Source organism: Natrix helvetica (assembly GCF_964273705.1).
Source record: "Natrix helvetica genome assembly, chromosome: 2".
In the NCBI taxonomy this organism is placed as follows: Eukaryota; Metazoa; Chordata; class Lepidosauria; order Squamata; family Natricidae; genus Natrix; species Natrix helvetica.
The window spans coordinates 297,421,887-297,449,188 of record NC_138552.1 but is presented as its reverse complement, the minus strand read 5'-3'; the positions used below and the strand labels follow the sequence as shown (position 1 = coordinate 297,449,188).

Below are 27,302 nucleotides of genomic sequence, written 5' to 3'. Positions count from 1 at the left end.
GGATATGGGCAGCCTAGAGAAAAGAAGGGCTGTGGGGGAAAAGGAGGACTAGGGTTCCAGTGTTTGAGAGTCTGCCACAAAGAAAAGGGGTCCACATATCCTCCCAAGGCCCAGGAGGCAAAACAAGACATCACAAGATATCACAATGCCCCCTCCCAGGAGGTAACAAGGAAAACAGGTTGTGAAGAGGATGCGTAAGGCCCATGTTTGCACACACACACACACACACCCCCAAATGGAGAAAAAAAGAACCTGGGTAGTAGACATGCTGAAGCTGGAACTCTGAGAGGCGCTTGCAGTGGGCAAAGTCTGGGCAATCTCTCTGGATCTTCTCCTGCCTTGGTCACCTCCCTTGGTCCACCGGAGAAGGCCTGGGCAGGAAGGCTGAAGCCCGGGTTCCCCATGCGGCCTGCAATTGGTCCTGGGTGGAGGGTATTTATGCGCTGGGTGGAAAGAGGGTGGAAGGGGAAGGGTGACCTGGGGGAGCTGTGCCCCTTCCCCAGTGTCAACAGGAGAGGTTCCTCAGTGCCGGGTGAGCAGAGAAGGGGCACGCATGAGGTCACTTAGTTGGCTCATGAAACATCAGCAGGAAAGGGCTCCGTTGTCATTGCCCTCCTCCTGGCAAACCCTGCTCCCTTCCGACACTGATGATGTCACCTAGATGGGTCATGAAACGTCTGCAAGAAAACCACCCAGCTCAGTGATCACCAGGGAGCCCACAGTCCTCCTCCTCCTCCCTCTCCTCCTTTCCTTCCTTTCTAGCAGTGATGATGTTCCCTAGTTGGGTGTTGAAACGTCTGCAAGAAAATAAGATATAAAGTAACCTAAAGTAATACACACCCATACACATACATAACACACATACAATATACATATACATCTATGTCTGTCATTCTGTCTGTCTGTCTATCTATCTATCATCTATCAAATCTATCCATCATCTATCTATCCATCCATCCATCCATCTATCCATTTGTCCATCTGTCTGTTCATCCATCCTATAAATAGATATCTGCGCCCATACATATACATATATACATACATACAAGCAGAGGGATAGAATCAAGATCACGTGAAGGGTTAATACCACTTTATAATGCCTTGGTAAGGCCACACTTGGAATACTGCATTCAGTTCTGGTCGCCACGATGTAAAAAAGATGTGGAGACTCTAGAAAGAGTGCAGAGAAGAGCAACAAAGATGATGAGGGGACTGGAGACTCAAACATATGAAGAACGGTTGCAGGAAAAGAAGGACTAGGGGAGACATGATAGCAGCCTTCCAATATCTCAGGGGTTGCCCCAAAGAAGAGGGAGTCAAGCTATTCTCCAAGGCACCTGAGGGAAGGACAAGAAGCAATGGGCGGAAACTAATCAAGGAGAGAAGCAACTTAGAACTGAGGAGAAACTTCCTGACATAACAATTAATCAGTGGGAAAGCTTGCCTCCAGAAGCTGTGAATGCTCCAACACAGGAAGTTTTTAAGAAGATGCTGGATAACCATTTGTCTGAAGTGGTGTAGGGTTTCCTGCCTAAGCAGGGGGCTGGACTAGAAGACCTCTAAGGTCCCTTCCAATTCTGTTATATGTACATATATGAATTAATCACTGTCCATTTGGAAGACATAGTGGAAAGAGGGAGAGTTCACAAGGTTGATGCCATATATGGACAAAATTGTGACTGAACCTAGATGCTGTGCTTTGGATACCATGAAGCCCCCTCCCAGGAGGTAACAAGGAAAAGAGGTTGTGAAGAGGATGCGTAAGGGTCCCAGACAACCCTGCAGACCCTGCTCAAACATCGCTTACATGCCATGTCCTGGACAGAAGGGAGTGAACTTCCAATCTTCTTTTCTGCCGTCCTCACCACTCTCTGCACCGCCTTCCTGTAGGAAGCAGTGATGCTTCCAAGCCAGAGAGTAACGCAATATGACAGGATGCTCTCCATCCTCCCTCTGCAGAAGGTGGTGAGGACAGCGGGAGGAGGATGTACTTTTCTCATGCCACGGGGAAAACGCAGGCGCTGCCGGGCCTGCTTCACTCCACTGTGACCCAGCCAGCCTAGCACAGAAATGTGATGCTGCTAACTGGCTAGTCTAAAGAAAAGAAGAATTGGGGGAGACATGATAGCAGTGTTCTAATATTTGAAGGGCTGCCCCAAAGAAGAGGGAGCCAAATTATTCTACAAAGCACTCGAATGCAGGACAACAAGCAATGGATGCAAACTAATCAAGGAGAGAAGCAACCTGGAATTCAGGAGAAACTTCCTAAAAGTGAGGGCAATTAACTAGTGCAGGGGTGTCAAACTTGATTTCATTAAGGGCCGCATCAGGGTTGTATTTGACCTGGGGGAGGGCGTGGCCAGCTTGACTTGTCACTCATGTCGAAGGCGCTTGTGGTGGGCCTGAGTGCCAGCAGAAATGGGCTCCCAAGCTCAGGTTTCTGCTGCCAACAGCCTCCTGCAACCCTCTCCCAGCAGAAATGGAGCTCGCGAGAGCTGCGCACGGCCCTCCCGAGCTCCGTTTCCGCTGGCAAAGGCACCGCAGGCCGCTCCTTCGCTGTTTCCAGGGTGTTCTCTGTGGGCCAGATCTAAGCACCCCATGGGCAGATCTGGTTCCCAGGCCTTGAGTTCGACACCCCTGAACTAGTGGAACAGCTTGCCTTCAGAAGTTGTGGGCGCCAGAGGTCAACCTTGGACTACAAATACTCTGCTATTTTAAATTCTGGGAGTCCTTGGTGCTCTCCGAGCTTGGTGGTTTTCTTGCAGACATTTCATGACCGAACTAGGTAACGTCATCAGTGCACGGAAGAGATTCATCTGCTCACCAGCCAGTTTTGGAGGCCCAGCGTTGTGTCTCCCACAGAAGCCCCGATGTATCTGACCTCACCAAAGTACCAGTCTGGAGCAGTGCAGGACTTTCACTTGGGGCCCTGAGGCTGAGGGACTCTAGGTCTGGAGAAACAGAGGTGGGTCCTCCTGGAGTTGCCCCTTTGGAGCCAGGACCTTGTGGCCAGGCAACCTGTTGGCAACAGGCTCACTCTCAGCTTGCCTGAGGATGAGAGCATTTGAGTTCTGGGCGTAAGAAAGGAACACGTACATGCCCTTGAAGGAACTTCCATCATGGTGCCCCATCTTCCGTGGTCAATAAGGGCCACGTGGAAGCGCCCAGCCCTCTTGCTGGACAGACAGCTGCCTCCCTTCCAGAATGCCAGGGGGTGGATCGTGTCGGAGCCAGGGCTGAGCGGGGCAGGGGTCTTCAGGAGCGATCCCGTGGGAGGGTGGGGTGGTGATGGCAGGGATTCGTGGCCCCTTGATGGGGGAGTCTCGACAGACAGGCAGACACCAGTGAGTGCCGTATTTTGTAGTTTTATATACAGAATACAGGAAAAAAGTTTCCGTAAAGCCTAAAACATAGCAATTACTTCTGTACATTAGAACTCAGCTGCTGAGAGAACAGGATGGGGGGTGGGGGTGGAGGGGGGGAGAGGGGGGGGGGAAAGTATTGGAACAGAGGGGTGAAGAACAGGATTACGACAAAAAACGCTTTGCTACAATTAAGACAACCGGAGGCCACGTCATACCACATATGTACCACATATGTACACAGCTTTAGAAAACACTGAAAAAATGCCATCAGTTGATGTATTTACACAGAGCCCAAAATACTTCTCGTCATCGGAAAACGGGAGGGTGGGGTGGGGGTAACGATGCCAGGGGAGGAGGCCTGGCCTCTCCCTGCCCAGCCCAGTCCCAGAAGGGCCGGGGAGGGGGGCAGGAGGGGTAGAGAGGCACAGGGTGTGGGCACGGGGGGGGGGGGGGGGGGAACCAACCGGCATGGGGAGAGCGCATCTTTACATTAAATAAAACAATGATAGTTGTATAGATTTTGCTGTATGAAAACTGTATTTCTCTCTCTTTTTTTTTCAATATAAAAACTATTGTCACTGGCACAAAATAGAACAAGTTTTTTGATTATTTTACAATGGCGAGGGAGCACGCTGGCCGCGGGGCTACGACCCCCAGCCACCCCCCCTCCACCCAGCATAGCCTCTGCGTGTGGCAGTTTCCTTTTTCCTTTTTTTTCCTTTTTTTTCGTCTTTTAAATGAAATGTATAGTACAAATATATGTGCAAATGCCCCTAAAACTTGAGCAAACCATAAAAAAAAATTAAAAGTTTCTTCATTTCATGCAAAGGGCATCCAAAGTCTGCAGCCCCCACGTAGGAAAAAAAGAAAAAGAAATGCGGACAGACGGGGTCGGGGGGGGGGTTGTCAAATGAACGGGTGTCTCTGATCCGGCAGGGGGGAAGAGAGGAGGGGCTTCTCCCCCCCCTGCCCGGGCCGCCCCAGGGCTCCTATGGCACTGAGTTGGACCGGAGCACGGGGGCCTGGTGGCCCCTGGGCGACAGCTTCTCCTCCAAGTCCGTCTCGTGGGCTAAGGCCGAGGCGTCCACCTTGGGAGGTTTGGTTGCAAACTCTGTGATGCTGAAGACAAACTGCAGGCAGCCCAGCTTGATGTAGCTGCCGTGGTGCAGGAGGGCCGTCCCCTCCCAGCCTGCTCCACTGCCCCCGATCAGGCTGGAGCTGCTGGCTCTGCAGCTGCAGGGTGGCTGGGGCTGGCCCTGGGCCTGGGCTCGCATCGCGGCCGTCTCTTCGCTGGGCGCCGCCGACGGCTCTTCCTCTGGCGGCTTCCGGTTCTTGTGGCGCTCTGCAGGGAGAACAGGCAGAGGATGGAGGCTGAATGGGCAGACTATCCCACTTGGGCCCCCCACCCCCACCCCGTTTAATTGCAGAGAGTGCTCGATTTATGACCGCACAACATTAATCAATGGTACGATGGGCAAAAAATTACATCTTACAAATAATAAAATGATAAACAAAATGAAAAATTAAACAAAATAAATAAAAAATAAACAAAATAAAAAATTAAACAAAGTAAATTAAAAATACATAAAATTAAAAAAGTAAACAAAAAATTAAATAAAAATAACAAAATAGAAAATAAATAAATAAAAAATAAAAATAAATAAAAATAACATAAAATAGAGAATAAAAAAATAAATAAAAATAACATAAAATAAAAAACACAAAATAATTGTTGCGCCCTGCCAGTGGTCTCTGGGAGCTGGCAGCCGATTCGGACGGTGAGGAGGGTTGGGGAGGAACCTGGGCCAGTCCTGGAGTCTGGGGTGGGGTGTGGTGGGGGCCTCGGAGGAGGGCTCTGTGTCGGAGGCAGAGAGGGGGCCAGAGACACCTGGGAATTACGTGCTGCCTCCAGAGTCGGACAGCCGCAAGGCAGAAGAACAGGGGGAGCCTGTTTCCAGTGCGTGCATGCGCAGAGCTGCCAGAAGGCAAGAACAGAGGAAGTTAGTCGTTAAGTGAATAACGAGGAAGAGGAAGGAGAGAATTCTGGGAAACGGTTTGAAAAAGCAGATGTCCATAGGTAAGAGTATCTCCGTAGACAGTTGCCCATAAAGGACCGATAGCAAGGAGGGAGGCGGGGGGGTGGGTGTCAGCACAGAGATGATGGGATGGTTTTCTCCAGGGCCTGGGAGTGGGGATGGGGGTCAAGGGCTTAAAGAGGCCCACTTCTCTGGGTCTTGGGATAATGGGGGTGCCTCAGGCATATCTCTCCAAAGACTGGGCAGTCTGCATTTATGGAATAGGAATAGGAAAAGAATAGAGTACAATAGAACAGAATGAAGAATAGAATAGAACAGAACAGAACAGAAGGAGGAATAGAATAGAATATAGAATGGAATATGGAATAGAATAGAACAGAGTAGGATGGGATGGGCAGAATAGGAGGTGGAAGGGGCCTTGGAGGTCTTCTTGTCCAGCCCCCTGTTCAAGCAGGAGGACCTATACCATCTCAGGTAAGTGAGAGAAATCTATTTTTAGGATAAAAAGAGGAGCCTTTACGGGGCTGAGAACTCAAACGACTTCTCCTGTGGGATGGGTGGCGTATAAATGTAATCAGTCCATCACTGTGGCCACACCCAAAAACAACCACCCGGGAGGAGCTCGGTAGCTGTGTGAAGACTACCAATTTCGTTGCTAAGGCCTTCCGCCCACACCTGTCCCTGTGCAATTGCCACAGGCGTCTCACAAAGAGGAGTAGGAAGGTCCCAGGCGCAGGGTGGCCCTTTGGGCAAATGGCTGTGTGTGTCTTTGTGTGGAAAGACTGCTGGCCTGGGGGAACTTACTGATCACGCTCTGGACTTTGGCAACCATGCTGCTGGGCGGGATGAAGGCCGCCTTCTCCGAGAAGTCACACGAGTACAGGACGTTGTCCACCGTGGTCCCGTGCTCGCTGTAGTTGAGCAGTTCGTAATGTTTGGTGTTCTGGGGGAGAAACTCTGTTCTACCAAATGGCCAAGGTTGGGGAGGGGGGGAAAGTCTCATCGTCCTCCCCCACCCCCAGGGATACCTGGGCCCGCTGCCCTCCTCCCAGCTCTCACCTCATCGTAGAAAATGCAGGCGTGTTTGCCAGAGACGTAGTTACAGTGACCGTAGTTTGTAAGGCACACGTCCATGTCTGCTCCTGCCAAACGAAGGGGGAGGGTCAGAACTGCAGTGGGGGAGGGGGGACTCTCACTACCAAAAGGCTGGGGGGGGGGGGAAGAGACTGGGTCAGGCCTCGGGTCCCTCCTTGCTGCGTTTCTTGTACGTAAATCATGTATTAACCGCTACCCGGGGGGGTGACTTTCCCAGCGATGGGGGGGCAGAGGAAGCCCCAGGAATGCCACCACAAGGGGGGTCTCCTCTCCCGCCTCCTCCCCCCCCTTCCGGCCATGCAGAGACTCCAGCCCTTGCCTGTCCCGATGTAGAGGGTCCTGTAGCACATGTTCACCGCGCTGCCCGAGCCAAGGAGTGGGTAGAAGACTGCCCGGGCCTGCACCTCCTTCCTCTGTCCTGCAAAGGCAGAAAGATGCCCTGGGTGCCAAGCGCCTCCCCTGAAAGGCTCCCTTCCCATTGCCCCCCACTTCCCCCCTCTCTCTCTGATTGCCACTGGGGAGAATTAGGCTGGGCTCAGCTTTCCCACAAGGCCCCTCCCCAGGAAAAAGGGCCTAGCATGTCTGCTGGAAGGAGGGGGGGGGCTGTTTAGCTAGACTGGTGCTCCCCAACCTGTGCAGTTGTCCACTGGGGGGCGTGAGCAGATGGCCAGGGTGTAGGCATGCCCCACTTGCGTGAGCGTTACAAGCGTTGTGGGCGCTTGTGGCTCCATTCGCGCAGACACTCACGCCTCCACTTGTGCAAGCAAAGGGCGTTTGTGCACGCAAACACACCTGCGCCCACAAAAACATCCCCTCTTTTCCCCCTCCCCTCCCCCACTCTGGCCGGGGGGGGGGGATCCCAGGGCTCTCTTGTCCTCCAAGGGTGGCAGAATAGCAGCGCCCAGAGCCCAGATGGGAAGTGGGGTGTCCCCTTTGCGGTGTGGACAGGCTGGCAGCTTCCGGTGAGGGCTTAGTTCGGGCGACAGAGGCGCCTTGGGACTCGGCTGCTTTGAAAGCCATCGAGTTTGGTGCTCAAGGAATTTTGACGGGAAAATTTGGTCCCGCTACTCGTCTTTTCTTCGGTACTTAACGCACAAACGATGTTGGATGCCTCGCTATGTTATTCCCGATGGGAAAAAATGATTTGGTACCGGTTTTTGGTACTCATTGTGTCTCCCCGAACCAATTAAGGAGGAGTACCAAGGTACCGCTCAGTATCTACTCTGATGGGCACCCAGCAGGCTCTCAGGAGTTGTGGGGGAGGGGGGGAGAGAGAAAGTGCGAGAGAGCACACCAACGAAAGCCAGAAAGACTGGGGGGGGGGGGTGTTAGAAACTGGGCACATGCAAGAGGATGCCAAGCCCCCAACTCTCTTTTTTAACCCCCCCCCCCTCCCCCGGTTGGAGCAGCAATCCTCACAGGGAAAGACGAGATTACGACAGCCCGGGCTACCTTCGGCAGGGCTGCCAGCAGAACTGGGCGGGGGGCTTCCCACGCTGTCAGCCGCGGGTTGGGCTTTGGAGGCGAAGAGCTGGTGTATCCTCTGCAAGGCCAGGAACTTGACCAGTTTCTCGTCCAGCATCCCGATCTCGATCTCTGCTGATGAAAAGGCAAAGGGGGTGGGGGGCGAGGGGGGTCAATCGGCTGAGGGTGCCTGGATCGAGCCAAGGGCTCCAAAGCAACAGGAGCAACCACAAGGCGTCTCTCAAGGAAGCTTGCTGGCTGTCCAGCCCAAAAGGAATGCGGGTCCACCCTTGGCAGAAGGCCCAACGATGGGCAGGCTGGCTCTGACCACTCGACGATGAGAATGGGTCAGTCTCCTTTGCCAGCCTTCAATGTACGTGTGTGTGTGTGTGTGTGTGTGTGTGTGTGTGTGCTTCAAGTCCCAAAGGGGCTTTTTCAAGAGGCAGCTGGACTTTCTGGTTTTTCTTTGAAGGCGTTTCGCTTCCCATCCCAGAAGCTTCTTCAGCTCTGACCGGATGGTGGGGAAGGGAAGGGTTTCTACTCCTTGCAGACAGCTGCAGGTCCTTTGCATCCTTTGAGAGGGTCCTTGAGGCCACCTGGAGGTTCATCTGTGTCCTCAGGGCCACCCGAGTGGGGCAAATGGGGGGGGGGGAGCCTTCTTGGAACTGCTGAAAAGACCATGTTGTAGACTGGAGATGGGTGACGTCTGTTGTGGGTGGGCTGTTTAACTTCGACCTCTTGCACCCTTCTTTCAAACCAGCCGTCCTCTCTGCCCAAAATGTGGACTTTGCTGCCTTCAAAAGAGCCCCCTTTCTCTTTCAAATGCTGATGGAAGTGCTGAATCTAGTACTGATGTCTTTCTTCTCCGAGGTTGCGCATGTGTTTATTGTGGTTGTTTTGTTTCCCTAAGATGCAGATCTGCACACATCTCACTGCCTTGTGTTGTATGGCCTCCTTGACTCTCTCAAAGGATGCAAAGGACCAGCTGTCTGCAAGGAGGATCAACCCTTCCCTTCCCCACCATCCAGTCAGAGCTGAAGAAGCTTCTTGGAGGAGAAGTGAAACGTCTTCAAAGAAAAAACCAGAATGTCCAGTTGCCTCTTGGGGGAGGAGGGGGGGAGGGGAAAGCACCTCTCGGACAATCTCCATAGACATTCTGCCCAGCCAGCATGACTCCCTGAAAAGGACTTGCCCTCCTGCAGGAAGGAGGCTTTCGCAAAGGACTCTCACCTCCGCTGCCATCTATTAATGCCTTCACAGGTCCCGCAAGGTCCACTGCGGCTGAGGAATTGGAAGGGAGCGAGGAAGGGGTCGCTAAGGCAGGAAGGGGGCTTGGGCTGACCTTTCCATCTGGAGATGAGAGGGAAGCAAACAGTTAGGTCAGGACATGGTTAAATCTCCCAGATCTGGGCAAACAGCTAAGTCTGCTTATCTTAACAGAGTAACAGAGCTGGAAGGGACCTTGTGGGGTCACCTAGTCCAACCCCCAACCCACCCAAGCAGGAGAACCAACTCCATTTCTGACAGATGTAGTCAGTCCAGGCTCTTCTTGAAAGCTTCCAGTGATGAAGCTCCCATAACTTCTGAGGGCAACCTCTGTTCCATGGGCCGATTGCCCTCACGTTATTTATATTTTATAACCAAGCTAATACAATGAAATAGCAATAGCCTTAGACTTATATACTGCTCCACCGTGCCTTTACAGCCCTCTCTAAGACGTTTACAGAGTCAGCCTCTTGCCCCCAACAATTTTGGGTCCTCGTTTTACCGACCTCGGAAGGACGGAAGGCTGAGTCAACCTTGAGCCGGTCAGGATCGAACTGCCAAATTGCAGTCAGCCGGCAGTCAGCAGAAGTAGCCTGCAGTACTGCACTCGTAACCACGCCACCCTCGCTCAAAAAAACAAAGGCTAGGAAATGGCTATAATTACAGGAAGTCCTTGACTTATGACCTCAACCCCAAATTTCCATTGCTAAGTGAGACATTTGTTAAGTGAATCACACCCCATTTTACGACCTTTCTTGCCACAGTTGTTAAGTGAATCCCTGCAGTTGTTAAGTTAGTGACACGGTTGTGAAGCGGATCTGGCTTCCCCACTCACTCCGCTTGTCAGAAGGTCGAAAAAGGGGGTCTTGTGATCCCGGGACACTGCGACCGGCATAAATATGAATCAGTTGCCAAGCATATGAGCTTTGGTCACATGACCATGCGGATGTTGCAACGGTCGTAAATGAGAAAAATGGTTGTAAGTCCCTTTTTTTCCAGTACTGTTGTAACTTTGAACAGTTGCTAAATGAAGAGTTGTACAGTAAGTTGAGGAATACTTGTATACTTTGTCCCAAAGGTGCTTTTTCCAAGAGGCAACCGGACTTCCTCGCGTCAACGCCTGAAGCGCTTCCATGACTGCTATCAACTTGAGAAGGGAGGAGAATTCCATGCGTACTTCTGGCTCCTGTAAAGCCTCCTATTCTTGTAACTGGGATGTGAATGCGCATGTCCAGAACCCTGCCGTAACATCTTGTTGGTGAATGTGATTGATGACTTCAGGCAGAGGGGAGGGGACACAGGGGTAAAGTTCAAATGCCATTAAGTGGGATTCAGTTTTGGCTCCACAGAAGATCAAGCCAAGATGTTGATCCTAATAAATGAATGTTTTTTTGTTTGAACTTTGTCTCGAGGCTCGTAAATTAATTAGGTCATCTCTTGGGAAGTTCACATCTTGGTTTTCTTTGAAGATGTTTTGCTTCTCATCCAAGAAGCTTCTTCAGTTCTGACTGGATTGGGGGGGGGGGAAGGGAATGGAAGGATTTCTACTCGTTGCAAACAGCTGGTCGTTTATAATAAATCCTTCCCTTCCCCACCATCCAGTCAGAGCTGAAGAAGCTTCTTGGATGAGAAGCAAAACCAAAGTAAAACCAGAAAGTCCAGTTGCCTCCTGAAAAAAAAACACCCTTGGGACAACCACAGCCTGGAGGACAGAGAATCTCCATAGATACCTGTATATTTTATTTATTTGTAAGTGGGATTTAGATACACAAGGAATTGTGAATGGGAAACAGCAAAAACCAGAGCAAAAGTATTTTTGGTTGGAAAAACAACCTTTCCTCCTTCCGACTTTTAGTCCAAATTTAATTTTTGGGTTGACAAATTACGGCATCCTTCTTTCGGTCCCTCTGGATACAAATACTACTGCAGTGGTACCTTGCTACCAGGGTGGATTTGATTTAAATCACTAGTAAAAAGGCTTCATTTAAATCAACTTTAAACTAATCAAGCAGAGAAGCAATAAAGGAGAAGCAATTTTTCCTTAGATGATAGGAGAAATTTCCTGACAGTGAAAACAATTAATCAGTGGAACTCCTTGCCTCCAGAAGTTGTGAATGCCCCAACACTGGAAGTTTTAAATAAGAGATTGGACAACCATTTGTCTGAAGTGATGTAGGGTTTTCTGCCTAGGCAGTGGGTTGGACTAGAAGACCTCCAAGGTCCCTTCCATCTCTGCTATTCTATTCTATCATTTTTAAAGAGCCACTCTCTGTTCCCGCAGCGTCTCTTCCTCTGACCTGCTGTTGACTCACCGACAGTCCCAATGCTGCAGAATATACAGCCAAATATGCTACCTATCTAAGCTCCGTTTCATGCTGAATAAACTAAATTATTCATGTATCTGAAATAGAAAACTAGCTTTACATTTTTTTACTCTGAAAGCATTTGATTAAAATAAATTTGATAAAAATCAACAAAATCCAATTAATTTAAAAAAAAAAATTTTTTTTTTAAAAAATAGATCTTTATCCATCCTGCTCAGGATTCATCAGCAATTTGTTCCATGATGACGCAATGAATAGTAAAGCCGTCGGGTGCTGAGCGAACCAGGGGAGCTGCTATTTCGGCTGGAAGAAAGAGCGAGTCACGAGGTAGCTGATGTGGGGAAGTCCTTCCTTGCGCATGGGGGGGGGGGGGAAGACAAGCGCCAGGACAAGGTCTCTGCTTCAAAATGCATCGAATACTGAACTCGACAGGTTTTGAAACGGTCGAGTGCCAAGATAGGAATGTAATAAGTAAGTAAATAATAACTATCCCATGAAGGTAGAGCAGGGAGGGGAGCTTAGGTTGAGGTCACCAAGGCCCAGGGCAGGCTCAAGCCACAACACAGAGGGAAGAGCTCCGGATTTCGGCAGCCTGTGTGTCCACTTTGTGCCACACCCAGGCATGGCTGAACCTGTGGAGGCTACAATCACCAGATGCAGCCATGACTGTTTCCTTGGCATCAACCAGATGCCTGCGGCAAACCTGACCACATTTGTTGTATTGGAAAGAGATAACAGAATCAGAGAGTTGGAAGGGACCTTGGAGGTCTTCTAGTCCAACCCTCTGCTCAAGCGGGAGACTCTAACTCAGTCCAACCATGGAACCTGGAAGACAGAATTCCCCAGCCAGCGTGAGAGTTGAAGCCCACCCGTCTTAAAAGTTCTAAGATTAGACACCCCTGAGATAGTCTCTCGCTTGAGCAGGGGGTTGGACTAGAAGACCTCCAAGGTCCCTTTCAACTCAGTTATTCTGTTATTTTCCTTCCTTCTTTCCTTCCTTCCTTCTATCCATCCTTCCTAGAAGGACTAGAGACCTCCAAGCAATGTTCCCTCTAAGGTGCACGGCTGCACGGCCGCGCACATGGCAAGAAAGCACCACGCAGCAGTTTCCAACTGCTGCACAGTGATTTCTAATGTCACAGGCTCAGAAGCTGAGGGGCCTCAGATTTTCTGTCCTGGTTAGGTTTAGCACGGGAACGGGGGTGGGAATGGCGGCAGGAACTTAAGCGGCACGGCTGGTCTCCTAGGACCTCCTAGGGGCCGGCTGCGCCGCTCAAGCTACCGTCAGTCGCCCCGTATTCAGCAAAGCAAGCGCGGGGAAGTCCTTTGCAGGCGGCTAGAACTGGCCGCCCGCTAAGGACCTCCACAGACTTGCTTTGATGAGCACAGGGCGACTGATGGTAGTTTGTGTAGTTTGAGGTGAAGCCACCAAAGCCCCCGCCCCCACCTGAATAACTGCTGCCGCCTCCTCCTCCTCCTCCTCCTCCTCCTCCAACAGCACTGTTGGATTTGCCGCCCGGCGCTGCGGCTGAGGTGAAGCCGACAAAGTTCCCGCCGGTGCCCCCACCCATGGCAGCGGCAGTGGTGCCTCCCCCTCTGCTCGGAGCCCCTGAGCTGGGCCCCACATTATCTCTGCCGCTGTGCTTTTGAGGAGCCATGAGGCCTTTTTTTCCCTGTGGGAGCTGTACAGCAGGTGCGAACCGACCGCGGGAGGGGAAAAGGGCGCCGGAGCCCTGGCAAAGGTGAGGTGCGAGGAGGAACCTGATGGCAGCGCCATCGCGGGAGCTAGTAGGAAGGCGACGGAGGGGGCGGGAGCAGGAAAAATAAGGCTTCATGGCTCCTCAAAAGCACGGTGGCAGAGGAGGAGGCAGCAGGGATAACGTGGGGCCCAGCTCAGGTGCTCCAAGCGGAGGGGGAGGCACCGCCACTGCTGCCATGGGCGGGGGCGCCGGTGGGAGCTTTGGCGGCTTCATCTCAGCTGCAGCGCCGGGCAGCAAATGTGGTGATGCTGTTGAGGGAGCGGCAGCAGGTATTCTGGTGGTGGCGGGGGCTCATTGGCATCTTCAGCAGCGGCCCTGCCCCCAGTGAAAAAACCGAAGATGGAGCAGATCCAGGCTGATGATGTCGCTGCAGCTGCCAGGTCCGGATGGAGGTAGCCAGAGCGGCACCGAGGCGAAAGAGCAACATGACTGGAGGAATTCTGGGAGTTGAAGTCCACAAGTCTTAAAGCTGAACACCCCTGGTTTTTTTTTTCCTAAAGGGTTAGGAGTGCAAGGGTCTTGTAACTTGACAGCTTTAAGACTTGCGCACTTCAAATGGCAGAGTTTCTGAACCAACTTTTTGGTTGCTAAGCAGGAGCGTTGTTAAGTGATACTGATATTATATAACACTTTGAATTAAGCGGGTACCTTGAAGAAACATAACTTTGAGTTTCAAATAACACTGATTTCGTTGTTGTCTTAGGTGACATCTGTGAAAAAAATTCAGGTGCTCAGGCATGAAAATGTGCCGCTCAAACACTATACTTTTCTGCTCACACTGAAAAAAAATTAGAGGGAACATTGCCTCCAAGGTCCCTTCCAACTCAGTTATACTCTTATACTCCTTCCTTTCCTTCCTACCTTCCTAGAAGGACTAGAAGACCTCCAAGGTCCCTTCCAACTCAGTTATTCTGTTATTTTCCTTCCTCCCTCCCTCCTCTTCTTTCTTTCCTTCCTTCCTTCCTTTCCTTCCTTCCTAGGACTAGAAGACCTCCAAGGTCCCTTCCAACTCAGTTATTCTGTCATTTTACTTCTTTCCTCCCTTCCTAGAAGGACTAGAAGACCTCAAAGGTCCCCTGCCCTACAACATTCCAGACAAATGGCTGTCTAAGTTTCTTCTTATAAAGTTAAAAAAAAATATCTTGCCTTTGGAAGCAGAGGCCTATATTTAGGATTTCTGGCAAGGGGGGCTGGGCCTGCTAGAACGCTGACAGGGGGAATGCCCAGAGCTTCCTCTGCAGTCCCCTCTGCACTCACCTGGAGGTGGGGCCGAGGAACAAAAACCATGGGCAGGGGCCACGGCAGAGCCTCCCTCCCCTACAGCCGCTGGGTGAGGAGTGAGTGCCCATGTGGCGGAGACGGGGGAGTCCGCTGCGCCCAGATCCATAGCTAGCAGAGGCCCGATTGGCGCCTGAGTGTTCTTCTGGGACCAGGCCGTGGCGGCTTCCAGGCTGAAGCAAGAGCTGGGGAGGGAGGCCAGCAGGGTGGTGACGGGCACGGCCACCTTGTGGGGGCACGAGACGGGTCCCGCAGCGTTCTCTGTTTTCACGACGGCGCCAGACACGTGGTTGAGGAGCCCACAAGCCGCCGGAGGAGTAGCGGATCTTGGCCAGGGCTGCTGCCGGTGAGACAAGGACCCGCCTTGCCCGCTCAGCCTGGGTGAGGCGGGCGCGGAGGCCTCCCCGTAGAAGCTGGGGCCGTTGATCTTCACCTCGGCGGCGGCGCCCAGGCCGTTCGACGTCCCGCAGGGGGGAGGTTTCTTAGGCCGGTCCACGGAGGAGTGGTAGGGGGTCTCGTCCTGCAAGGAGTTCTGGGGGATGAGCCCCGAGGTGCAACTGGGAGGGGGGGCGCTGGGCTTGTCCGTCGCCTGGTACGGACTGGCGAGGGAGCCGTCGGCCGCCAGCAGCGGCTTAACATCACCTTTCTCTGCCTGCTCCGAGTCCCAGGAAAAAGGGGCCTGCTTGGCTGATAAGTGTTTGAGGATGCTGCACTGCAGGGCCACGATGCTACACAGCCACTGAAAGAGAAAGGACGGCCACAGGTCAGGACGGAGGATCGAAATCAGAAGACATTTCAAAGGGAAAAAGAAGAAGAAGAAAGGGAACTTAAGTAGGAGGCAGGAGGGGGAAAAGCTGGAAAAAAATAGAACATTAAAGAGAACAAGAAATGAGACAATTGGCCACTGGCATGTACTTATGACAGTCCCAGGGTTACGTGATCAAGCAAAGTCAACAGGGAAGCCACTTAACAACCGTGCGACTAACTTAACAACGGCAAGATTTGCTCAACAGCCGTGCCAAGAAGCATTGTAAAACGGGGCAAAGCCCCCTTAACCACTGTGTTGCTTGGCAGTGGAAACGCTCGATTGCAGTCGTACATCGAGGACCTACCTATGTTCCAAATCCACTCCGTGGCCCCTTTTTGCTCTTTTGTTTATACAAGTTTTTTTTAAAAAAAATTATTTTCAAAACAAACACAACACATAAAATCTTCCTTCTTTACATACTGTAGAAAGTGTATCAGTTGGTTACAAAAGGCTTTCGTGCATCTCTTCCCACAGTCATCAAGCATAATTCATATTAACTCAAGTATTTTAACTCAGATGTTTATACATGTTACCATCATCACACCTCCATTTACATTTGGCTATAATTGTTTAAACGTCCTTCATCATAAAATATACCAAGATTTAATGCATAACCATATACTGGCATTTCATTTACTATTTCTAAAATCCTCCAATAACACTGAATCCTTATGGCCTATTCTAGCTAAACATCCACAATATTTAATAACGAAGTTTTCTCATCCTTCTTTCCAAATCACTCTTTACAATTTACATCCCATTTCCTTACGTTGTACCCATACATATATATGTTATTATCATTATCCCTCCTTTATTTGATTATATCCTGCATCATATCATTTGGCGGGGTGGGGGGGGGAGAGGGAACAAGTTATTCCAGCAGAGGGTTGTTTTATTACAACGGTCGCGGGGAGGGGGGGATGCGAGGACAAGAAAAGATCACAAGGTCGGTTGGGAGACCGTGGCTGCTGGCTATGCCCGGTCGTTTGTACCAACCCCCGCAACCTAGGTGGTCGGGAACTACAGAGACAGGGCCTGCGGCTGATGCTTTGCAATGCAAGGTCCGTGACCAACAAGGCCCCCCTCATTAATGAGTTGATCTCTGAGGGGGAGCTGGACCTTGCAGGAATAACGGAGACCTGGTTGGGTCACGAGGGTGGTTTACCCCTCGTGGAAATGTGCCCACTGGGTTTCCGTGCATTCCATCAGCCTCGGGCCCTGGGTAAGGGTGGAGGGGTGGCGGTAGTTATACGGGACTGTCTAGAGCCGAGGGAGTTCACTGTTCCTCAGATACCCGGGTGTGAGTCACTAGGTGTGAAATGGGGCCCAGGGAGGCAGTGGGGTCTGCTGATTGTATACTTGGCTCCTCGCTATATGTCAGCAGCCCTGCCCGAGCTCCTCGAGCTGATCTCGGAGACGGCGGTTGAGATACCCAAACTTCTGGTTATGGGGGATTTCAACCTGCCGTCGACGGGAGCAGCATCCGAGGTGGCTCGGGAGTTCATGGCTTCCATGACAGCCATGGGCCTGACCCAACTAATTCAGGGCCCCACACACGAAGGTGGCCACACATTGGACCTTGTTTTTGTATCTGAGCAGTGGACGAGTGATCTGGGAATAGGGGATTTAGATATTATTCCCCTGTCATGGTCAGATCACTCATGTCTCTGGCTAGACTTCCCTGGCGCTACCCCCCACCGCGAGGAGGCGGAGCCAGTTTGTCCAAGCTGGTACCGCCCCAAGCACCTGATGGAACCGGATAGGTTCCAGACGGAGCTTGGGCCACTACCTGTAGCCCTGACCCGCGCTCGGTCGGAGGACCTAGTGGCCGCCTGGAATAGGGCGACAGCTGGGGCCTTGGACCGGGTTGCGCCTTTGCGACCTCTCCTACGGCAGCGACCCGCCCGGGCTCCTTGGTATACCGAGGAGTTGAGGGTGATGAAGCGCCATAGGAGACGTCTAGAGAGCAGGTGGAGGTCCTCACGCTCCGAGTCTGACCGAGCACAGGTAAGAGCCTATTTACGGACCTACCTTGTGGCATTGAGAGCGGCCAAACGTAGACATTGTGCCGCTCTCATTGCGTCTGCGGATAACCGCCCTGCCGCCCTGTTTAGGGTGACCCGCTCCCTCTTGTCGCAAGAGACGCGGGGGGCACCCTTACAGGGAAGAGCAGAGGAGTTTGGGGAATATCTGCAGAACAAAGTCGCGAAGATCCGAAGCGGATGGGCCCCCTCCAGTGGTCTGGATGGGCCGTCAACAGCGAGTCTTGTGAGACCATTCTGGGAGGAGTTTGACTCTGTTGCCCCCGAGGACTTAGACAGGTTGCGTGGACGGCTGCGACCCACCACATGTTCAATGGACCCGTGTCCCTCCTGGCTGGTACTGGCATCCTGGGAGGTGACACGAGGCTGGCTTCTGGGCCTGGTGAACGCCTCATTGGGTGAGGGATCCTTACCAACTGCCTTGAAAGAGGCGGTGGTGAGGCCCTTACTCAAGAGGCCTTCACTTGACCCAATGGAGCTAGCTAATTATCGTCCAGTCTCCAACCTTCCCTTTCTGGCGAAGGTTGTTGAGAATGTGGTGGCGCAGCAATTTCCACGTCACCTCGATGAATCCGACTATCTAGACCCACGCCAGTCCGGCTTCCGACCTGGGCACAGCACAGAGACAGCCTTGGTCGCGTTGGTTGATGATCTCTGGAGGGCCAGAGATAGAGGTTGTTCCTCTATCCTGGTCCTATTAGACCTCTCAGCGGCTTTTGATACCATCGACCATGGTATCCTATTGTGCCGGCTGGAGGGGATGGGAGTCGGAGGCACCGTTTTACGGTGGTTCGGCTCTTACCTCTCCGGCCGGATGCAATATGTGTTGACAGGGGGGCAGAGATCGACCCTGAGGCCACTCTCTTGTGGGGTGCCGCAGGGGTCGGTCCTCTCGCCCCCCTTCTGTTCAATGCATATGTGAAGCCGCTGGGCGAGATCATCCGTGGTTTTGGGGTTGAATATCATCTGTACGCTGATGATACCCAGCTGTACATCTCAACCCCAAACCACCCCAACGAGGCTGTCGAAGTGATGTCCCGGTGTTTGGAAGCTGTCGGGGTCTGGATGGGGGACAACAGACTCAAACTCAACCCTTCCAAGACTGAGTGGCTGTGGCTACTGGCACCTCGGTTCAGCCAGCTGACTCCATCGCTGGCCATAGGGGACGAGCAATTGCCCCGTGTGGAACGGGTGCGCTATTTGGGCGTCCTCCTTGATGCCCGGCTGTCAATGGATGACCATGTGGCAGCCGTGGCAAGGGGGGCGTTCCACCAGGTTCGCCTGGTGCGCCAATTGCGCCCCCTACTGGACCGGGATGCCCTACGCACAGTTACTCATGCGCTGGTGACGTCTCGCCTAGACTACTGTAATGCTCTCTACATGGGGCTTCCCTTGGGATGCGCCCGGAGACTGCAGCTAGTCCAGAACACGGCCGCGCGGGTTGTCATGGGGAGTTCCAGATACTCCCACGTAACACCACTCCTGCGCGAGCTGCACTGGCTGCCTGTGGTTTTTCGGGTGCGTTTCAAGGTTCTGGTCACCATCTTTAAAGCGCTCCATGGCACAGGACCTAGTTACTTGCGGGATCGCATCCTCCCACATACATCCCTGCAGCCAATTCGCTCTCACAGGGAGGGGCTTCTCCAGGTGCCGTCCACTAGGCAATGCCAGCGGGCGGCGCCAAGGAGTAGGACCTTCTCTGTGATGGGCCCAACCCTCTGGAATGACCTCCCCCCCGATATTAGAACCACCACGGACTTCCGCTCCTTCCGACAAAAATTGAAGACTCACCTGTTCCGATTAGCTGGCCTGGCATAATTATAACTGTTATAACTGTTACCTCCTGGAAATATACTTTTAACTGGTATTTTAAGGGTATTGTTTTAAATTTAATTGATTTTAGGGGTTTTAAAGCCATATTTATATTCTCGCTGTACAGTTCTTTTAATTCTTTTAACCTCCTCTATTTATACTTATTCACTTATTCATCTGTTTATCTATTTAATGAATTTTACTATGGATGATGTATTTGCTGTGTGGACTGTACACCGCCCCGAGTCCCTTTTGGGAGAGGGGGCGGTCTAGAAGTGCGAAGAAGAAATAAATAAAATTTCCCCCCTAATAATCAAGACTTAACAGAATCTAACTTAATTCTTTTTTTTATTAACATTTATATATAATCCAAAAGGGCTTCTAATCTTCCTTTCATGGGTACCATTCAATATTCATATTGAGCTATTACTTATCATAACGCTACACATTGTATACATTATCATTATCAATTATTTATTTAACTACAACTATTGTCACTAAATTTCACTAAGTTTAGCTAGTTTTAAATTATACTTTTTCATCTATCAACCTGTATCTTTCCAGTAGCAAAACAGTCTCATATCTTCTGCCATTTGTGGTGTCAATCATCTAATCATCTCCTTAATCAACTTTGTATGGACTCCTCTTAGCAACTTTTTGCTTATAAAATCTCTCATGTAATTTCGATGCCCTTCTTCTGTTTCCTTAATCAGCTTATCTTTGATTGTCGGTAGTGTTATCAATGATATTGCTAATAAAATTTCTCTCTTTAAATCCATAAATTATTTTGTTTTCTCTTCTTCTATATCTTGCCATCTGGGGTAGATTTCCCCTCCATTTAATTCCTCTTTCAATATTCCACTCTTTCCCTTTTCAGAGACAAACCAATCACCATAGATATCAGCAATTTTAATTTATTTATATTCATTTTCCTCTTCGATTTTTAGGATTTTAACCACCACTTTTTCCATTTGATTAGCATCTTCAACTTCTTCATCATATTTTGCTGTTAGATGCACTAAAACTTCCAACTTCTTCTTTATCCTCTCAAATGTGTTTGATAATTTCTGTATTTCTGAGAATATCTTTTGCAGACTTAAAACTTCTTTCTGCTGTTGAAATTGTGCCATTATCTCCAGCTAACAAACACTGCTGCTCTAGCTTAGAAGGTTTTAACAGGATTAAGCATCAAAATAACATTTCACCTTTCTCTGGTTAAAAATATACTTCAAAGGAACATCTGTACGCTTTTCTTCTTATCACTCTCTATGAACAAGCTGTGAGACCTTGAGGTGCCAAGCCAGGATAATCAGTGAAAAAAGTGTTTAGTTTCCAATACACAAACCTCCAGCCTCCCAGTAGCAGTGTTACAATGTTACAATTTCTTTTTGTATCTTTTTTGTATTTCAAGTTAAAAAAAAGTCCGATTCTTAAATGAGTTAGAAAAACACGCACAGCAATGAAAGAGGAGAATTTTAGTCCATAGATTACAGAGACTAGTAAAAGAAAAAAAAGTAGAAGGAAACTTAATCCATTCGTTTTAAAAGGCTTGCATAAATTCCATCCGTGAAGATAGCATTTAAAAAGTAAGCTAACCCACTGTCCAAAACCAGTCCAAATTTAATTCCCCCGCTTATTTCTTCTGTTCTCCAATTTAAATTAATTTTAAGGTTTTTTTTTTTTATAGGCAGTCACTTTTAATACAGTAAAAATTCCTCACCATCTGGAAACACTTTCTCTTTCCATATCCTTCCGTTTTGGAGCCGCCCCGACTTCATCAGCCTAATGGCTGGATTTTTTGTCACCGGCTTGAAGAAGTTCTCTTGGATCAATCAGGGACTTTGCGATGTCCCTGAGATCAGCAAGACATATTCTTCCTGTTCACCGTCTCTGCGGGACAGTTTAGGTCCGTTTGGACCACCCAGTGGCAAAAGTGTTGACTGCGATCTCAGAGCATTGAGATCGCACGTCGTGTCGTCACGGCTTTGGCTCCTCCTCTCCCCTTTTTGCTCTTCTAGCAGCCCCTCAAAGCCGACTAAGGAAGCTCCATGGGGCAGAGGTGATGACGGGGGGAAGGAGACGGACTAACTGGCCCCACTGATTTTCTGAGGGTGCTGGGAGGGCTCAGCTTGCTCTGTTGCCCCAGCTGTGAGACCCAGAGAGACGGGAGGTGTCTGATGCAGTCTGGCAGGAGTGCAAGCCCACACACCAGCCCAATCTGCACCCCCCCAAAAAAAGAGGAGGCTTGCCAGCTGTTTTACCTCTTGCTGTTCCGATTGGGCGGCTAAGTGCTGGGAGGGGCTGCTGGGGGACTTCGACAAAGACTCCTCTGAAAAGCCGTTGCAAATCAGCTCCCCATCCCGGATGGCTGCGGGCGCCATTAATGCTGGTGGGATCCGATACTGGGACTTGATGGCCTCCGGGACCTGCGGGCAAAGAGAAACGGAGAAGAGAAGTTGGTACAGCCATCGCAGGACGCCCTTCCGAGCGGCAAGGGTGCCACCTCTTGGCATGACCCGGGCACTGCAAGGATGGCCGGGGACAGGCAATGTGGGGTGCCACCACATAGCTTCAGCCTTGATGGGGGGAGGGGAGCAGTAGGGAGGGGGGAGGGGAAAGAGTGACTGAATCAGAAACCAACCCAAGAGCCCTCCACAGCTACCTCAAGAGATGCCAGATCTCAGAACCGTTACCAAACGTGGGGGAGCTTGCTTGTTTTTCTTGAAGACATTTCATGACCCATCTAGGTAATATCATTAGTAAGGAGTGGGGTTTGAGGAGAGGAGGAGGAAGAGGAAGTGGATTGTGGAGTCCTTGATACTCTCTGAGCTTGTTTTTCTTGCTTGTTTCAACACCCAATTGGGTAACATCATCAGTGCTAGTAAGGAGTGTGGTTTGCTGTCACTATATCCTGGTAGAGCTTTCCGAGTCAGTGTTGGTGGCCTTTGAGATTCTGCTGCTTGCTGTCAGCTTCTTTGGCAGTTTCTTGATCGGGGTATTCCAATCCGGTACAGGCACTGATGATGTTCCCTAGAGGGGTCATGAAACGTCTGCAAGAAAACCTCCCAGCTCGGAGAGCACCAAGGACCCCTCGTGTCAACCCTTGAGCTACAAAGATTCTCCTTTATTGTTACCCAAACAACTAATTCGAACTTTATTGGAGACTAGAAAGATGACCAGGGAGGAAGGCTTGAAACCAGGAGGAAAGTAACAGAATCAAAGAGTTGGAAGGGACCTTTAAGGTCTTCTAGTCCAACCCCCTGCTCATACAAATTTCAGACAAAGGTTTGTCCAGTCTCTTCTTAAGCTAGGCTGCAACCAATTACCATATTTTTCGGAGTATAAGATGCAAATTCCCCCCCCCCCCCAAAACATGGAAATGTTGGTGCGTCTTATACACTGAATACAGCCATTTTTGGCCTCCCAAAGCTCCATCCCCACATCCCATTTTTGCGGAAAAAAGGACAGTTTTTTGCAAAAACGGAGGCATTTTTGCCTTCCCCTAGCCCCCAGGAGCACTCTGCAGGCTTCAGCAGGGCAGGGAAGGCAAAAATGCTGTTTTTGCAAAAAACGGGTGAAAATGGGCCATTTTTCACAAAAATGGGCCCCTTTTTGCCTTCCCCCCAGCCCTGCTGAAGCCTGCAGAGTGCTCCTGGGGGCCGGGAAGGCAAAAACGTTTCTTTCTTTCTTACCTCTTCAAAATCTTGGTGCGTCTTATAGTCCAAAAATACGGTAGCTCTAGTGAAAATATACCCTTGGCTGCAAATGGGAGTTGAGGGTTTTTCTTCCCTTGTGATCCAAGCTGAGAGCAGCCTGACACGGGGTTTCCTACCTTCAGGCCCTTCCTCTTCCCCAACTGGACCACTCGGCGGTTGGGCGGGTGCTTCTTGTGGATCCGGTTCAAGAAATCCACCTTCACCGCGTGCTGAGAGATGGTGTCCTGGAAGCGGTCAAACACCTGGCACCGGTTGCTCAGCGTCATGTTCTTCTGGTTCAGCTGGAAGAGACGGAGGGGCCTAAAGGAAACCGGCCGGCCATTCCTCCCCCGCAACCCTCACCCCCCCCCCCGCCACCCCGATCACGAGGCGAGATCCTAGCTTACCACCACGTGCTCAATGTGATTGGGGCACATCCACCTGCCCAGCGGCATGGCCGTCAGGGGGGGCTCCAGGCAGTCCATGTGGAAGAGTAGAGGGCAGTAGTCACACTGGATCAGGGGGGCCACTCGGCAACTCCTGGAAAAGTATAATGGGAATCCTCACTCCACGGAGAACGCGGAAGAAGGAGGCGGCCTCTTGCGCTTGGCCTGTTGCTGTGGCCATTTTTTCCCCCATTTTTTAAAATGTTTTGTTACAGATTTTAACTTCTTTGTTTCTTCCTTTGTTTTCTTTTAACTTTGTTTCTTTTATAAACAAAGTATTGCCGGGGTTTTCCCCTTTAACATCTTCTCTTATGCATAGTTCATTTTACATCATATTTCCATTTCCAATTTCAGCCACCTTATTTTCTTTCCGTATTTTCCATCTCAAATTTAATTTCTTCTTAATGGATAAACAATATCATTAAAGGTGAATCAGAATATTTTGAAGTCTGGAACAGATTTAATGAATGGTGTAGGACAAGGTGACAAGACTGGAACAAACTGTATATATTGTGATTGGACAGAAGGATAGATACTGTACTACGTAGGCTAATAGTTAACGGTTGAGACTAGTTGTATATAATGTGAATGTATGGTCACTTCGACTTCGCGGTACTGCATTGTTTTAAATGTAAAAATAATAAAAATATGTTCAAAAAAATAATATCATTATTTGCCCCTCCAAGTTAATCAAATTTAACATTTCCTTTCTATCTGTTATTCTGTTTTATTATAGATAACATATATCCTCAAATTTAATTTTGTGTGATAAACATTTCACTTGGTTAATTATCCACAATTAATAGTATTGATCGGAATCCCTCACATCATATTAACTACATACCATTAGCAGGGTTAACATATTTCGTTCTATTCTACTAGTAAATCCTTTTCCTTCTTTCTTCTTTTTAACCATTTTCTCTTAGTCTCTCATGAACTCCACTTCTCTTCTCTTCTTTTCTTTTCACCCATTCACCTAGCTTTTGCTTTTTCTTGTTTTTGTAGTTTCTACATTTTTTCTCCCCACTCTTTTTTCTCCCTTTTGGTTCTGGTAATCTTCCCCAGATTTTTTCCCAGTCTCTCCCCACTGTTCCCACCTTTATTGTTTAGTTTTCCCTTTGGGGGGGGGGGGCAATTCCCCCTTGTCTACTTTTAGTGTGTCACTGTAAATCCCTGTTGGTGTGGTCATTCACGCTTCCCACCCTCTGACCTCCTGCTCATCTGGAAGACAGGGGCCAAAGGGAACTGGGCCTCAACCCCGCTGCAGGCTCCCCTTGTAACGTGAGAAACAACTTCCCTTGTGACCTGTAAACCCAACCGTGGGGAAGCAGGAATTCCACCAGAAGCTTCAGAAGGACAGAATTGGAAAGGACCCCAGAGGTCTTCTACTCCAACCCTCTGCTCAAGCAGGAGACCTTACACCTTTCCAGACAAATACTTGTCCAGTCTCTTCTTAAAAACCTCCAGGGATGAAGCACCCACAACCTCTGGAGGGAAGCTGTTCCACTGCCCAGTTTTGAATGTTAGGGACTTTGAAGGTCATCTAGCCTCACCCGCTGCTCAAGCAGGAGACCTTAAACCTTTCCAGAGAAACGGCTGTCCAGTCTCTTCTTAAAAACCTCCAGTGATGGAGACCCACAACTTCCCAATAGAGGAGAATATTTGTGCTTGAGCTGAGGGGCCCTTGATGCCCCCTTGGTGGTTTTCTTGCAGATGTTTCATTACTCAAACTAGCTAACATCCTCAGTGTGAGTATCGATGAAGTTATCTAGTTTAAGGAATGAAACATCTGCAAGAAAACAACCCAGCTCAGCGAGCACCAAGGACTCACAACTCCTGGGGGCAAGCCATTCCACTGATGGATTGTTTTCCCTGCCAGGGAAATAGATATAGAATAGAATAACAGAGTTGGAAGGGACCTTGGAGGTCTTCTAGTCCAACCCCCTGCTCAAGCAGGAGACCCTACACCACTTCTGACAAATGGTTATCCAACATCTTCTTAAAAACTTCTAGGGTTGGAGCATTCACAACTTCTGGAGGCAAGGAGTTCCCCTGGTGAATTGTTCTCACTGTCAGGAAATTTCTCCTTAATTCTAAGTTGCTTCTCTCCTTGATTAGTTTCCCCCCATTGCTTCTTGTCCTGCCCTCAGGTGCCTTGGAGAACAGCTTGACTCCCTCTTCATTTCTCCTTAGTTCCAGGTGGTTTCTTTCCTGGAGGACATGACAGGGGACCTTAAGCTCCGGTGAAGGCAGGGCATCGGTTGGGATGGGAGGGAGGTTTAAGGGTATTGGAAAGAGGGTGTGTGCGTGTGCTGCTGAGCTCCTCAAATTGGGAACACCTCCTGTTCCCAGGCGCAGGTATAAGACCTCCCCAGCCCAAGCCCAGCAGGTTACCTGCTGCAGGTGAAGCAGACTTTGACGGGCAGGGGAACCAAGCCGTTGTGGTCCAGCTCATGCTGTGCTTTCTTGACATTCTTCCCGGAGGTCTCTTCCTTTCTTCTTCGCTTACTAGTACCTGGCAGGGCAGAACAGGAAGTAGAATGGGACACAACAGGAAGAGAGTCGCTCTAGGGGAGGGATGGGTGGTCTCTAAATCTGATACACCACAAAGGCACACACGCACACAGAGGGGGGGGGGGGGAGGATAGATGACAGGTGATAGATTTCTAAATGTGATGCACGCAAGTGCACAGAAATAAATAGGTGGTAGGTATGTAGGTTGATGATATATATGGCTCTTTAAATTTGATACACACAGAGTGGTGTATGATGACAGATAGGTCCCTAAATTTGAGACATATAAACATACACTCACTGGGGGGGGGGGGGGATGACAGATAGTTCCTTAAATTTGATACACACAAGCACATAGACCCAGATCGACAGGCAGATGGACGGAAGGCACAGACAGACCTACAGATAGACGGATGGATGATAGGTAGGCTGATACGGAGATAACAGATCTTGATATACATGTAGGTGACAAGATGACAGACAGACAGACAAGGCTAGGCAGATGTTGGGGAAAGGGGAAATCTATGCACGTCCCCTTTATTACCTGTGGACTTCAATCCCAGAATTCCTGAGCCAGCAGGAAGTCCACAGCTCGTAAAGGAGGCCAACCCTGCTCATAAAGACTGCCCTGCTTGGCTCAACCACTGGGCCCATGTTCCTGATCCGGGCAATGGTGGAAGCCAAGCAGCAGCCCACCCAGGGTGTTCCTATGGCCCTCTACGCAGCCCCTTGCGAGGAGCCGCTATACACCAGGATCCCCCACCTGGCAGGGCCGTTGTGCAGGTGAGCTCATTGGGCAGCTGGAACTGGGTGGGGTTCCTCTCCATGGCGGCCGCGATGAGCAGCTCGAAGGGCCGCTTCAGGTGAGGCTGCCCCCCTTCGGCTTCCGCCCCGGGGGCCGAGTCGTCGTCCACGTCAATGATGTCCTCGTCCACGTCGATCTGCTCCGAGTTGGGGGTGTCTGTGCTGGTGTTGGAGGTCGGGGTGCCGGGCCGGCTCGCTCTGCGCTCCAAGAGCCGGGCGTGGGGAAGGGTCCGGAGGCTCCCACCACCCGCCCGGTCCAAGTAGTCAGCATCGCTGGTGGGAGACGAAGTCCTCTTGCCCGATTTGTCAACCAAGCCATTCATATGACCGAGTTCCTTCTTCTGCTCCCTCTTCTGCAAGGCACAAAACAGCTGTCAGTCTTCCCCTGGGCACGCTGCGTGAGTGTGTGCGTGCATATGTGAAAGAGAGAGAAGAGGGAGAAGGAAAAAGGAGAGAGGGGGAAAGAAAAAAGAGAGAGCAACAGAGAGGGAGGGAGGGAGGGAGGGAGAAACAGACAGAATGAGAGAGAAAGAGAGGGAGACAGAAAGAGAAAGTCAGAGAGCAAAAGAAAGAGAAAGAGAGTAAGAGAAAGA

At 50.3% G+C, this 27,302-nt stretch overlaps 1 protein-coding gene across 3 annotated transcripts in view; it reads right to left on the bottom strand.

The window, feature by feature from the left end:
• Positions 1-3,356: 3,356 nt before the first annotated feature.
• Positions 3,357-27,302, bottom strand: part of PHF12 (PHD finger protein 12) — a 52,371-nt gene continuing 28,425 nt past the window's right edge. For 2 of the 3 annotated variants that reach the window (XM_081942809.1, XM_081942811.1), the window contains 12 exons: positions 26,669-27,062; positions 25,786-25,906; positions 23,353-23,485; positions 23,083-23,247; positions 21,512-21,676; positions 14,568-15,327; positions 9,191-9,310; positions 7,949-8,095; positions 6,816-6,914; positions 6,461-6,543; positions 6,206-6,344; positions 3,357-4,707 (listed from right to left, as the gene is read on the bottom strand). In XM_081942809.1, coding sequence (XP_081798935.1) covers positions 4,355-4,707; positions 6,206-6,344; positions 6,461-6,543; positions 6,816-6,914; positions 7,949-8,095; positions 9,191-9,310; positions 14,568-15,327; positions 21,512-21,676; positions 23,083-23,247; positions 23,353-23,485; positions 25,786-25,906; positions 26,669-27,062 — 2,679 coding nt within the window. In that variant the 3' untranslated portion in view covers positions 3,357-4,354. The remainder of the gene's footprint in view (positions 4,708-6,205; positions 6,345-6,460; positions 6,544-6,815; positions 6,915-7,948; positions 8,096-9,190; positions 9,311-14,567; positions 15,328-21,511; positions 21,677-23,082; positions 23,248-23,352; positions 23,486-25,785; positions 25,907-26,668; positions 27,063-27,302) is intronic. The other variant, XM_081942810.1, reaches the window with a different exon arrangement.